Raw genomic sequence first — 13,735 nt, 5'->3', positions numbered from 1 at the left:
TGAATACTGGTGTGTGCGGGGCCCGGTGTAAATGAGTACATTGATTGCTTCGGGCCCCGTCGAGATTTCAACACCAGTTGCCAGCCTTCACGCCCTGTATCGGGGTCACTATTTATGTACACAGGGACACTGTTATGGGGGATATCTATGGATGACACATATATAGCATAATATGCTATATATGGTATTTGTCATCTGCAGATTCCCCCCATAACAGTGTCATCCACAGATGCCCTCATAACAGTGTCATCCACAGATGCCCTCATAACAGTGCCATCTACAGATGCCCCATAAAGGTGCCTTCCACAGATCCCCCCAACAGTGCCATCCACAGATCCCCCATAACAGTGCCATCCACAGATTCCCCCCATAATAGTGCCATCCAAAGATCCTCCCCCATAACAGTGCCATCCAAAGATCCCCATAACAGTGCGTCATCCACAGATCCCCATAACAGTGCGTCATCCACAGATCCCCCATAATAGTGTCATCCACAGACCACCATTAGTTCAAAACCCACCAAAAGCACACCTTTTGGTGTAAAATATTTTTTTTCTTATTATTTTCCTCCTGAAAGGGATTCTGTTACCTGGATTTTAGTGACAGAGCTTTTAACATCATCACATCAGTCTGCTCGTTTTGTATTAAAATATACTAGTATTACTACCCTAAGTGTTGTCCTTTGTCTAGAAAATCGCTTTTATTAATATGGTAATTACCTGAGTAAGGTGCCCAAGGAGCTGTCCCTCCGGCCGTTGGTGCCCAGCCACGCCCTTTCTCCTGGAGCCCAGCACCGCCCCACTGCTAATTTATTCACTCCTCATTGCCGTCTGGCGCATGTGCAGTGCGTCCTGTGAGGCCGATTCCAGGCGCTGACATGTGTATCCATAAGCTCGCGCATGTGCCGTGGATACACGTCAGCGCCTGGAATCGGCCTCACAGGACGCACTGCACATACACCAGACGGCAATGAGGAGTGAATAAATTAGCAGTGGGGTGGTGCTGGGCTACAGGAGAAGGGGTGTGGCGGGGCACCAACGGCCAGAGGGACAGCCCCTTGGGCACCTTACTCAGGTAATTACCATATTAAAAAAAGAGATTTTCTAGACGAAGGACAACACTTAGGGTAGTAATACTAGTATATTTTAATACAAAACGGGCAGAATGATGTGATGATGTTAAAAGCTCTGTCACTAAAATCCAGGTGACAAAATCCCTTTAAATACCTAAGTGCGCCTTATGGGGAGGTGCATCTTAAAGGGCGAAAAATACTGTATTTTATACAAAATCTGTTAAGCTTTGGTAAAAAAAAAAAAAAAAAGATTAAACATGAAAATCTGTGTTTACAAGCTTAAAATTGCAAATACTTTACTTAGTTTGCTCTAGTTGTCTGCCACTGGTTTTGCGTGCCCCCACTGCTATCATTGCTACTTTGTCAGCTGGTGTGACATCCATAGTGGCACCAAGTCAGGTGCCAGCTGAACCAATAGAAGATGATGTTACTATGGACAGACTATCATCTTAACTGTAACTCTACTATAATTAAAGAAATTATCAGAATAAAAAATAAATTTTGCATGATAACAAAAACACTATGCATTGCCATCTGTTGAAAAAAGTACACAAAATGCCATAACGAACAGTCCTTGAATTCATAGGGTTCATTGTTGATGAATTTTCCCATATCACAGAATAGTTTCCTCTATTATCTCGCTTCCAATCTCTTTTTTATCTAAAGTTTCTTTAACCAGGGATACCAACGTTGAGACTGCTGTTTTGGGATCAAGTAGTTTTAGCAGGGGTATCCTCATGTTCTTCTCTTTGAGGATTCGACTCTGTAATGTCATAGCTGACATCGAGTCAATCCCTAGAGAACTGAGAAGAGTACTCATAGTGATGTCACTTGGGCTGACTCCTGTGAGTTCAGTAATTACTAACAAAATATAATCTTCACATGTTTCATTGTTACTATTGGAAGAATGGTTTTCTTTTGATGTTTGCTCCCAACTACTCATGTCTCCTATTATCACACTGTAGAATCGTTTTTTTACTGCTGGAATTTGAGACATCTGGTTTTCATACATGGTTTTAAAGTTAAATTTGGCTATTGCTTGACTTGAATTATTTAGTTGAAGACAATTCTTCAGATGCTCATGAATTTCCACAATGCTAAAAAGAAGTGCTCCCTTTGCTTCTAAGATTTTATGCACATGAAGCTGATTGGTTAGTACTCCAAGATTGAGGCCACCCCAACTGATCGATTGTCCACAAAGGCCCATATTCCTTCTATATTGGCAGAAGATATCTAGGAAGGAGTTGGCAGCAGCATAATTTGCTTGTCCTGAATTTCCAACAAATGAAGCAATAGATGAATAGCAAACAAAATAGTCAAGTTTCATGTTTAATGTGGCAAGGTGAAGATTCACAACTCCATCAACTTTTGGGCCAAGAACTTTCTCAAACAGGGACAAGCTAAGATTCTGCAGAATCTTATCATGAAAAACAACAGCACTGTGGAAAACACCTCTCACCGGGATATTTGGAAATCTTGTTTTAATAAAATAAATAGCTTTTTCTACTTCTGAGTAACAGGAAATGTCACATTGTATACTGACTACATTGCAACTTTCTTTCTGATTCTGAACTTCAGCTAACTGTTGTTCCATTTCTGAGATTGGTTTTCTTCTGGACAGGATCACTATGTGGCCCCCACCATTATTCCCAATAAATTTCACTGTTTCAAATCCAAGACCAGTCAGACCACCCGTGACAATGTAAACAGCTTTATCTTTGAAGAGCATTGGATTGGGTGCTGACATTGGTATCAATGAGACAGTACTATTGTCTAGCTCAATTATAGGTAAGGACTGGGTGGTAAAGTAGCTGGTTTCTCCACTAAAACAGCCAGATTCTTTCCCTGATGGTTGGATCAAATGTTTTGGAATGATAATGGTGTTTTTTGAAGTAATGGAATAAAGCCACTTATGCAGATTTTTTGCATGCTTTTGTAAATATGCCTTCCGGAAAATGGCAGAAATATCAAGCAAGTGGACATAAAAATCTTGACTGCTAAGAATTATATTTTGCCAGTTCTTAAAATTCTTATGATCAGTTATAGAAACCACATCTTTGAGGAGTGGTAGTGCATTAAGAACCTCTCTAGAGACATCTCCTACTGTCGGAAGAATAACCATTGAAGTGCACTGCTTATCAACCTCCCTACTTCCAACAGATATTACAGTTTCCCATCCACTCTGTTTTGCTGTCTTGGACAAAACTCTGCATAAGACTGAGTTTACATCAGATGTTAAAATAGCGAGTTTAGACTTATTCTTTGCACGTGGTAGTTGATTGTGCAAAATTTCCCAGGCTAAGACAAAGAATGAGATGCAAGGAGCACTTTTTATCACTGGAGCTTTTTTGACTAAGTAGCAAACATTTTCTGAAAGAGTGACTTTAGAGGTTGCTGTTATTGGATAGCATGCGGCAACTCGATCACCAACTTGAATTTTTTTAACACATTTGCCAACGGCAGTCACAATACCAGCAAAATCCAGAGCAACAAGCTCATGCTTATCACTAGTCAAAGAGTTCCAGTACAAAGCATTCCCATATTTCCAACTTGAAAGGCTAATAGGAAAATAATCATCTGTGTGGATGCAAATTTTATCAACACAAATCTCCAAGTCTTTGCTTTTAAGGTCAGATAATTTGCGATTAGACTGTTCAGCAGAAATGTTAGTTACCGTATAAGGCTCTGAAGTGTAAAGGGTGAAATTATCAGTTTTCTCTAAAGAATCTATCTTTCGTGTTCTCTTTTCAGTCTCAGTGAAAATTATTTCATTGTCATAAACAGAGCCTTCATTAATCCAGATCTCTGGATGGTCCTCTGGATTATAATTATGAAGAACCTGGGCTAGTGCCTTAACATCTTGGGGACTTGTGGAGCTAATGTCAATCAGCTGAAATGTTATGTCAGGTATTTCAAAGAGACAAGCTCTTGTCATTCCAACAAATGCAAATCCAGGGTTAATATTATCCACCGTGCTGTCTACTGTTCTGAATGTCACTGTACGGATAGAAGGCATAGAGGACTTTTTTCTCACTGCTAAAATCAGCTGTCTATAGATGTCACAGCATTTTGCTAGATATTGTGTAAAGTTACTTGAAATATTGTCAGATAACCTTTGAATTCCCCACATAAACACAACATCAGTGCAGTCACTATTGAGAAGTTTTTGTGCCTGAAAATCTGAATCCCAGCTGTTGAACATAATATAGTTAGGTTCATTTGGCATGTACTTTGATAATTTTTCACCTATTCCTAGAGTGTCAGAAAAAATCAACATTTTTGGCTCATTTTCTGGTATATGACTGGGTTGTGAACATTGTGTCCATTTAACTTGGTAAAAAGTTTTCACTTGTTTGTTCTCTGTTTGTTTTAGAAATGACAACTTAGCACTTTTTATTTCTACTAAAATTGAACCAGTGTTGTCTGCAAAACATCCACATAACTCAATGTACTTCTCTGTTGTTTTTATTGTTTTCATGTAGATGATCATTTCTTCTTGAAGAGGCTGTAGAATCGTTAAACTTCCAATGGATGATGGGAAGATTGCTGATTCTTTTGTTCTCGATCCCACACAAACTCCCATTTGAAGAAAGCAGTCTAAAATGACTGGATGGATGTGGTACTCATACATTGTTTCTCTGACTTCTTCACTCACTTTCACTCTGGCAATCCCTTCTTTGAGATCATTTCCATAATGAACATCACCCAGATGCTTGTAACTTTTCCCGTATTCAAATCCAAGTGTAGAGAGCTGCTCATAAATCCTTTCAGTTTTAAAAATAGAGGTACATCTACTGAATATCTGTTCAACTGAGATTCTTTTTACTGTGTTTGCTATAGAGTTGTGCTTTAGGAGTTGCCCACTTGCAAAAATGTGTGATGTTAGAACTTCAAAATGAGTTACTTTGCCTTCTTGGTGTAGCTTGATTTTCAGGTCAACAGAGTCTTGGTGAAGAACACAAGGGTTGGAAAATGTTACACTGATTTCTAAAGAACTTAAAGGTGGTTTAGGTTTGAAGCTCATAGATGCAGCTGCTAATCCAAGTTCTACATAAAATGCACCTGGAATGAGGGCAGAACCCCAGTTTGTATGTTCATAGACATAGGAAGTAATGGTTTTAGATACTGTACATTGGAAGTCAGTGAAATCCTCACTCAAGCTACGAATTAATGGGTGGTTAGGACTGGATGCTGTTTGGTTCCCCTGTCTAATTTTTTCATATCTGATATCTTGTTTGATGTGATCAAATTGATATCTTGGAATTATAGATGGAGATGATTTATATGCGTCAAAAACATTACACCACTCAGGATTGTATCCTTGTGTAAAAAGTGCAATCAGCATGGAAAAGATGGTCTCATACTCTTTATTGGGCTGTAAAGCAGGTAATACTGTTGTGTTGGGGCCTAACGTTTCAATTATGTTCCTTTGTAGTGCTCTCCGAGGACCTATTTCAATAAAAAGAGTGTTTTCTTTATCTCTTGCTGAAGCTTCTATAGCTTGTTGAAAGGCAACTGATTCACGAATATTTTTAGCCCAGTAATCACCAGTGGTGAAATCTCCTTTGGATGCAGGCTTTCCGGTCACTGTTGATATAATATCAACATGAATATCTTTTCCCTGTAAATCTCTCAACATCTCTTTTATCTCATTCAATATAGGATCCATCATGTGGCTGTGGTATGCAGCAGGGACATCAAGTATATGCAGAAATATATTATTTTCATTGTATTTCTTGGTCAGTTCCCCTTGGAGGTGTTTTATTGAAAAAGTGTCACCTGACAATGTGCATGAAGTAGGACTGTTATAAGCAGCAATACATACTTTTCCCTTGTATAACTGAATTATTTTTGATATTTCCATCACGAGTATATTTCCAACTACCAACATAAGTCCCCCAACAGCTTTGCATTGCAGTGTGCTCCTATAATATATAATTTTTACAGCATCTTCAAGTGAAAGAAGTCCAGAACAATGTGCTGCCGCAACTTCTCCAACTGAATGGCCCACAGTGCAGTTTGGCCTTACCCCCCAGTGTTTTAGGAGAGCTACTAATGACACCTGAATTGTAAAGAGCAACAACTGTGCCACATCTGGTCTTGAGAAATCATCAAACTCTTCCTGTAACAACTGCAAAACAGAAATGGAGGTGTAAGACTGAATCAACCTATCAACTGCCATACATTTTGTCCTGAACACTGGCTCATGTTCAAGTAACATCTTACACATCCCTTTATAAAGGACTCCATTACCACAGAATACAAACACAATATGAGGGCTGGATGTAGCTATAAGGGGGTATTTGCTCACAGTTTGTAACTGTTGATGCAAATGAGTTAATGAAGAGGCCATAAATCCTATTCTGTGTTTGTAATTTAAATGACTTCTCCTGCAAGCTGCTGTGTAGACCAGGTTCTCCAGAGTTAAGGATGTTGTGCTGCCTAATGCTATTTTTGTGTCTTCGATACACAGTTGAAGGGATTTGCTTGAGGCTGCAGATAATATAAATATGTCAACTGATCGTTTTGAGTGATATTTGGGATATTCTTGCTTATTTTGTTTGATAACAACATGAACATTAGTTCCTCCAAACCCAAAACAATTTATTCCTGCCATTCTTCCAAATTTGATGTCCTCCTGCCACTTTTCAGTTCTGGTTGGAATTTCTAGTTTTGATTCACCAATCATTTTGATGCCATTTTCTTTAGAATAATGTAGAGATGGAGGGATTATTTCATGATGCATCATGAGAAGAACCTTTATTAAGCCAGCAACTCCAGCAGCAGATTCAGTGTGACCTATGTTTCCTTTAACGGATCCAATCTTTAGGGGTTTCATTCCATTCCTTTTTTTCCCAATGATATTTCCTAAGCTGGCAGCTTCTGTTGGGTCACCAATTGTTGTTCCAGTACCATGAGCCTCAATGTATTGCACAGAACATGGATCTATCTTGCTATAGATGTGTTGCAATAAATATTCCTGCTGATCTTGAGATGGCCTTGTGATGGGTGATACTGAGTGTCCATCTTGGTTTATTGCACTTGCACTTATAAGTCCCCAGACTTTACAGTATTCTTCTTTAGCCTATGAAATGTTAAAATGAAGGAGATGTTACCAAGTGTTAAACAAAATATTCACAGCCAAATAGAAATGCGGACACGGATAATAGCATGTGCACCAAATGTCCAGTGAACATGATGAAAACAGGTGTCAAACCAAAACATTGGTTACTGTAGGGAAAGCAGTCATGATAAAGCATTATTTCAAGTGTAACTGCCATTTCAGGTAGTTTTTCAGATATTTTTTAGCATGATTTTCCTCTGGAATCTTCCTGTAATTGTCAGCTTTTTCAGGGGTTGTGGGCCGTGACTAGCTGGTTTAATGTATGTCCAGACATAGGAGGTGCTGAAACAGGAAAATCTTTTCCCTTACACTCTGCAGCGCAACCTCAAAATCTGCAGCAGTAATGAAGGACAATACATACCAGAACTAGCAGTATAAATGTGAATGCAGCAGTTAAGACAGTAAATCACTTACAAACCAGCAATACTCTGCCTCCCTTCTCTTCCCCCTCCTCCCTTCTTTCTCCATAGACATCTATTTAATCTGATCTTCCAGTGAGCAGGCAGCCTTTCTTCACTGAAGATAGGTCTGAACAGTGAATTATAGAATTAGGAAAAGAGGAGGGGAAGCAGGATAAGAGCCTGATAAGAGAAGGAAGTAACTTTTCTATGAAAAAAAAAATAAATGAAAATTACTTAATATAAAAAGACGCGTAGGTGAAACGTTGGAGTCAAGTCAAGTGGTGGAGCTCAATAAAAAAGTGATCTTGCTGAAGACTTGTAGAAAATATTGAGTCAGCCAACAATCCATACCTTTTTGAAAGGTTTTAGTAGAATAATGCCACATCCTTCTCCTCTTCCGTATCCATCTGCTCTATTAGAGAAAGGTTTACTGGTTCCATCAGCGGATAGCATCTTTGCCTTACAAAGGGAAACGAAGATGCGAGGTTCGATGATACAGCTGACACCACCACATATCGCCATCTCACAATCACCTTTTAAATGTACAGAAAGAAATACATGTATGAATTAAATCCTGTTGAAAAAGAAATATACATATGAACAATACTGTTCCTTATTTGTCACACTGAAGTGTTTCTGATCTTTAAAGTAAGCAACCACTGACTATAGGTGAGGCTAGAAAGAATGTTTTATGAAATCCTGAATGAGTTGCTACAAAGTGTTTTTTCTGGGGCCATTTTAAGCTTCCAATCCACCATTGGCTCCAGTACAGGAAGTCAGTGCTGGAACTACACAATTCTGTCCACACTCCTCTGCATGGTGCTTGTAACTTCAGCTCTGCTCCTATTCACTTCAATGGGAGCAGGGCTACAGTAACCAGCTCTGCCCACTTTTTACGGATGGAGCTGTGTAGTTCAGACTCCGGTGCTACTCTGAAATAGCTGATTGTCTTGGGTGTGTGGTGTTGGACCCCTGGTGATCTTATATTGAGGATATATATGACAAATTATCTGACCCAAGAGAGAGTCAAAAAGAGCCACCCCATAAATGCACATCCAACCATAAAGGGATACAAAAATATATATAAAGTTTATTTAGACACAACAACACACACACATTAAAAAATGTAAATACTTAACACCATTCAGCATACACTTATGTCTCCCTCATGTTCTCCTTGACTTGTGGCTGTGTTTTGGCTGGTGGAGCGCATATGCGTTCCACCATGCGTTCCACCAGCCGATCATGTGATCCACACTTCCGGTTTCCTGCTTTGACCGGAGTTTAATATATTCACACACTGACAACAGTTCCTGCTGCACAGGTGAACATAGTTACACCTTATCCTACACCCTATATTAACTGACGCCCCAACACACAGTCCTTTACCCCTGAGGAAGCCGGATTGCTCCGGCGACACGCGTTGGGCGCTTGTTATGTTTCCAGGTCCACTGCACCAGCTGGCTATGTAGGTTTGGCTCTTGATATTGGACCCTATGTTGGTCTGCCTGCATTTTCAATTCTAGTGGTCTCACCTTACCTTACATTTGCTACATGTGATTTATTGTATTGTTTTATATGCTGGTTGATTACACATATAATCAGATGTACTAAACTCAGTGGACCTGTATGTGTCGGTTACATATATTTTATTGCATACCGCACTTTGTTCCATATTGTATACAAATTTTTTTAATGCATGTGTGTTGTTGTGTCTAAATAAACTTTATATATATTTTTGTATCCCTTTATGGTTGGATGTGCATTTATGGGGTGGCTCTTTTTGACTCTCTCTTGGGTCAGATAATTTGTCATATGTAATTATTCCACCCTTTGCACTCCTGTCAGTATTTGGTGTGCCCCCTGCCTCTTTAAACTCATCTTATATTGAGGATATATGCTGAGGATAGGCAATCAATAGTAAAAGAGTGAGCAAACCCCTTCAGGCTTTGCAAAATATTCAGTTGCTCACCTCTGCTGGATACATGGGGGGATTACATACAAAATAATAGCAGGCACTCCCCCACCTGAAATAACCTGGTGCAGTACAAGGCAGTAAAAATCTCAATGATTTATTAGTAAAAACATAAATACAATATATAATGTCAGCAGGGCCCTTTCTGTTATTAATTAATAAAAACACATGAAACAATAATTCGTTCATAAAATACTCATTGTGAGATATATCATATCAGAGGAACATTAAGTTCACTGTTCCCTAGGTAGTCAATGCTGGGTGAACTGATAGTTCACAGCTATTTAGACCAGGAGGCTGCTTTCATATAAATCACACAATGTTTCCACTTGATGAAGTAGTATATAACAAGTCACATAAGAGCAATTAACTTTTACCACTTCTCATACAGAAGACCGCTTTGAAGTAGATGAAAAAATCTTCTTTTATGACCGGCTGTTAGTCAATGGATACAAACTTGCGGCTGATACGGCGTCTCCCCCCTCCAGGCACGCCACGTGTTTTTCTCACTTAGCTCAGCGACCTCCAAAGCCAGTTCACAGATGGAAGCTGTGACGAAACCAACCTCGCCACTGGGTGGTGAAGAAGCCTGGCTACCAGCCTCTTGCCCCAGGATTATGGGCCCTCTCATCAGCCAGGCTTCCTTTGTTCACAAAGGACTTTTACTAACTTTTGAACCCCTGGTCTAATTCGTGCCATTTTGGGATATGTTAAATGTCGATGTGTACTGTAAAGGGTGGGACATTGTATATTTGAGTAGTGATGTCTGTCCTATTGTCCCCACGTGTGTATTGGCGATTTCCCTTTGTCCTGAAAGAGACTTGACTTACTCCTCGGTTATCTCCAGGACAGAAGACACTGTGTATTCTCCTGCCTGTGATACAATTGCACCAACCCATTGTGTGGGGTAATTGTATCACAATGGGTTGTGTCTGAGTGTATTGTACGTGTTTATTGGTTGTTTTTACAAAACCCTGTGGGTGGTAACCTTGTTGGAAAATGTGTATAAGTCAATGCTTGTGTGTTCAAGAGTTCCTGTTTACCCTTCATCATGTTGAGGCGGATGTTTGGGTAACTGATTAACACTGGACTGCTATATGCTGAAGATTTGCTATACTCCCCTGGCTATACTATTAGCTCTTGTAAGAGCTGTTCCTGCTCTCTGATTTAGGAGTGGTTCACCCACTGGAGCCTAGAGCCTTGTCGTAGGTCCGGGGTGGGTAGCAGACGGTGAGACCTGTACAAAGCTTCAGCGGTTCGTGGGGTCTGCAGCGCTTACGCTAGGAGTATCCATCGACGGAGGTACCCAGTCAGGGTGCCAGGAGATCCGTTACAGAAGCACACAGATATGCAAGTGCTGCTAACAGTTGGCAATACACAGATATTTACATGCAAGCCGTGCCGATTAGATGCGGGTCACACTCAGAATTCAGGGGGCAGATTTGCACGGGTATATTTAATCTATTTCATTTAATGTTTGTGTGTGTTGTTAAAAGATATTGACAGTATCCACTACAACAGTGACATCTACAGCACCCCATCCCCTTAACAGTGACCTCCACAGCCCCTCACCCCTTAACACTGAGCCCCCCACAGTGCCCTTTCCCTTAAAATGGGACCTCCACAGCAGCCCACCCCCTTAACTTTGACCTTTACAGCAGCCTGCCCCTTTAACAGTGAGTTACACAGCACCCCACCCCCTTGACAGTGACCTCCACAGGAGCCCGCCCCCATAACAGTGACCTCTACAGCACCCTCCCCTTAACACTGACCGCAGACTTAGGCTACAGTCCCCTTAACTGACCACCATTCCAGGCCCCCTTAACAGAGACCTCCACTGTACCCTGTTCCTTTAACAGTGACCTCTACAGAGCTCTGTTCCCTTAAAAAGTGACTTCCAAAACACCCCACCCCCTTAACTGTGACTTCTACAGCACCCCACCCCTTAATACTGACCTCCATAGTGGACCGTCTCATTAGCTGTGACCTCCACCATTCCCTGCCCCCTTAACAGAGACCTCCACAGTGCCTGCCCCTTTAACAGTGACCTCCACAGCATTCTGCCCCTTAACACTGCCCTACACAGCGGCCACCCCTTTATTAGTGACCTCCACAGTACCCCATCTCCTTAACAGTGATTTCCACAACACCCCGCTCCCTTAACAGTGGCCTCTACAGCAATCTGCCCCTTAACACTGACCTCCATAGCGGACCATCCCTTTAACTGTGACCTCCACAGCAGCCTGCCTCTAGGGTAGTAGTCCTGTTTTAGGCTGGACAGTCCGGCTTTCCGACTCCCTATCCTCTGTCCAGCGTAGGGCCTGGACAGACACAGGAATGTCCTTTTGAACAGCTCACTCTCAGACAGCAGCACTGTGCTGTCTGAGCGAGAGCTGCAGGGAGAAACCCTCCCTCCCACCCCTCCAGCTGACAGAAGTTGATTTTTACCTTCATTTTTTTCAATCTGCATGGGCTGCTGAGTGGGAGGGGTGTGGTCTAACCGAATCAGAGGCGTGGCATAGCAGGACCTGGGGGCGGAGTTTTTAAGTCCGTTTCTTGATGGTGGCCTGAATGGCCACCCTACCTGCCCCCTGAACTGTGACCTCCACAGCACTCCGCTCCCTTAACAGTGTCATCCACAGTACCCTGCCCCTTCAAAGCTGAACTACAGCAGTGTAGAAAAATGGCTGGGTTGTTATGGAAACCTGGTGTAAAACTGTGTGTATGTGGAGACTAAGGACCTGCGAGCTTCTATTGGCTGATAAGGCTCATGTGACTGTGTGTATGGCAGTTGGGATATGAGTGAAAGGCTTTCAGGCTTCTATTGCCTAATGTAGGTCATGTGATAAGCCATATTAGCATTTTTTGGGAATATTTTATGAACTGTACGTGCTAGAGAGCTGAAACCTGGTCTAAAACTAGCTTCTTCCTTAGTGGCCATAGTATGGTTGTAATTTCCTAGTGGTCATTTATAGTATTTGTCCTCAAAATGTGGACTGGGTCTTTTTTGCAGAAAACTCAAAGATATGGGCTGGATTGCAGATTCAGCCAACAAAAAAGTATGATAGAAAACATTATGATCAGAAAAACTTAAATTGTATGGGAATGCTAATCATAAATTTATGAACAAACTTGCATATATTAGCATGCTTTTTCATATGCATGTTCTGTGTTATCTATGCTTTTTTGTGCACAATGCGTAATTTCCTCTTATTGCATTTATTATGTATATGGGTTATTCTTGTAACCTTTACATTGTCTAACACTATTTTAAATTAATTATGTAAAATAAACTGAAATATATATATATATATATATATATATATATACACTGAAATAATATTAGAAATGTAAGCTTTTTTTATTACCTACCACATATAAATGTATCCATGTAGAACTCCCTATTGCCTTATGGACCATCATATGATAATACTACAAACTAATGAATTGTAGATATATTATTGTGCAATCATTGTGCAATCATTGTACATAATTCATTGTACACAATTATTGAGCATGGACAGGGAACAGCGGCAGTACAATAATGGAAGAAAATAGACAAATATTGAAAAAAAAATACTTTGTAATGGAGGGTATTAAGTTTATATAGACATGTAATTTTTATTTACAAAAGAGGGGCACCGCCATATATACCAGGTTCTCCCTCAGTTATGCCAACTTATTTATGGTACAGTGGGAACAAGCAGTCATCACCTGGTACTCTGGTGACCTTATATAGACAATATAATTTTTATTTGGCAGAAATCTGGAATATTTTTCCTGAAGGATTAAATGATAACACCACGCAACAAAGAAAAACTTTTCATCTGCTACTGGGCAAAAACCATTTGTCCTATACTAAATCGAATGTGCAAATTACAAATTCGAAGTCAGAATTGTTGTAACACGTCATGAAATTTAGCTATGCATAAGTATGCCTAAATGAATTAAGCACTTGGAAAGCATTGAATAATTTTGAACAGAACAAGTTTTACTCCAACAATTACCTGATCTCCATCACAGTTTGCGTAGTAAACTGTGTATGAAAATGTAATGGAATAACAAAATTTCAAAAAGTCTAGTTTTTCTGTTTAAAAGTCTTACTTGAGCAAGGCCCAGTACTGTTAACAGTGCTTCAGGCATCTGCTTTTGCATTTGTGAAC

The 13,735-nt window shown here is 40.4% G+C and overlaps 1 protein-coding gene across 2 annotated transcripts in view; it reads right to left on the bottom strand.

Moving 5' to 3' along the window:
• Window positions 1–1,529: 1,529 nt before the first annotated feature.
• Window positions 1,530–13,735, bottom strand: part of LOC122938599 (highly reducing polyketide synthase PKS6-like) — a 71,001-nt gene continuing 58,795 nt past the window's right edge. For both annotated transcript variants that reach the window (XM_044294227.1, XM_044294228.1), the window contains 2 exons: window positions 7,949–8,130; window positions 1,530–7,157 (listed from right to left, as the gene is read on the bottom strand). In XM_044294227.1, coding sequence (XP_044150162.1) covers window positions 1,686–7,157; window positions 7,949–8,130 — 5,654 coding nt within the window. In that variant the 3' untranslated portion in view covers window positions 1,530–1,685. The remainder of the gene's footprint in view (window positions 7,158–7,948; window positions 8,131–13,735) is intronic.

The sequence above is a fragment of the Bufo gargarizans genome, chromosome 5 (genome assembly GCF_014858855.1).
Source record: "Bufo gargarizans isolate SCDJY-AF-19 chromosome 5, ASM1485885v1, whole genome shotgun sequence".
NCBI lineage: Eukaryota > Metazoa > Chordata > Amphibia > Anura > Bufonidae > Bufo > Bufo gargarizans.
The sequence above is the reverse complement of the archived record's forward strand: the minus strand, read 5'-3'. Positions and strand labels throughout refer to the sequence as shown.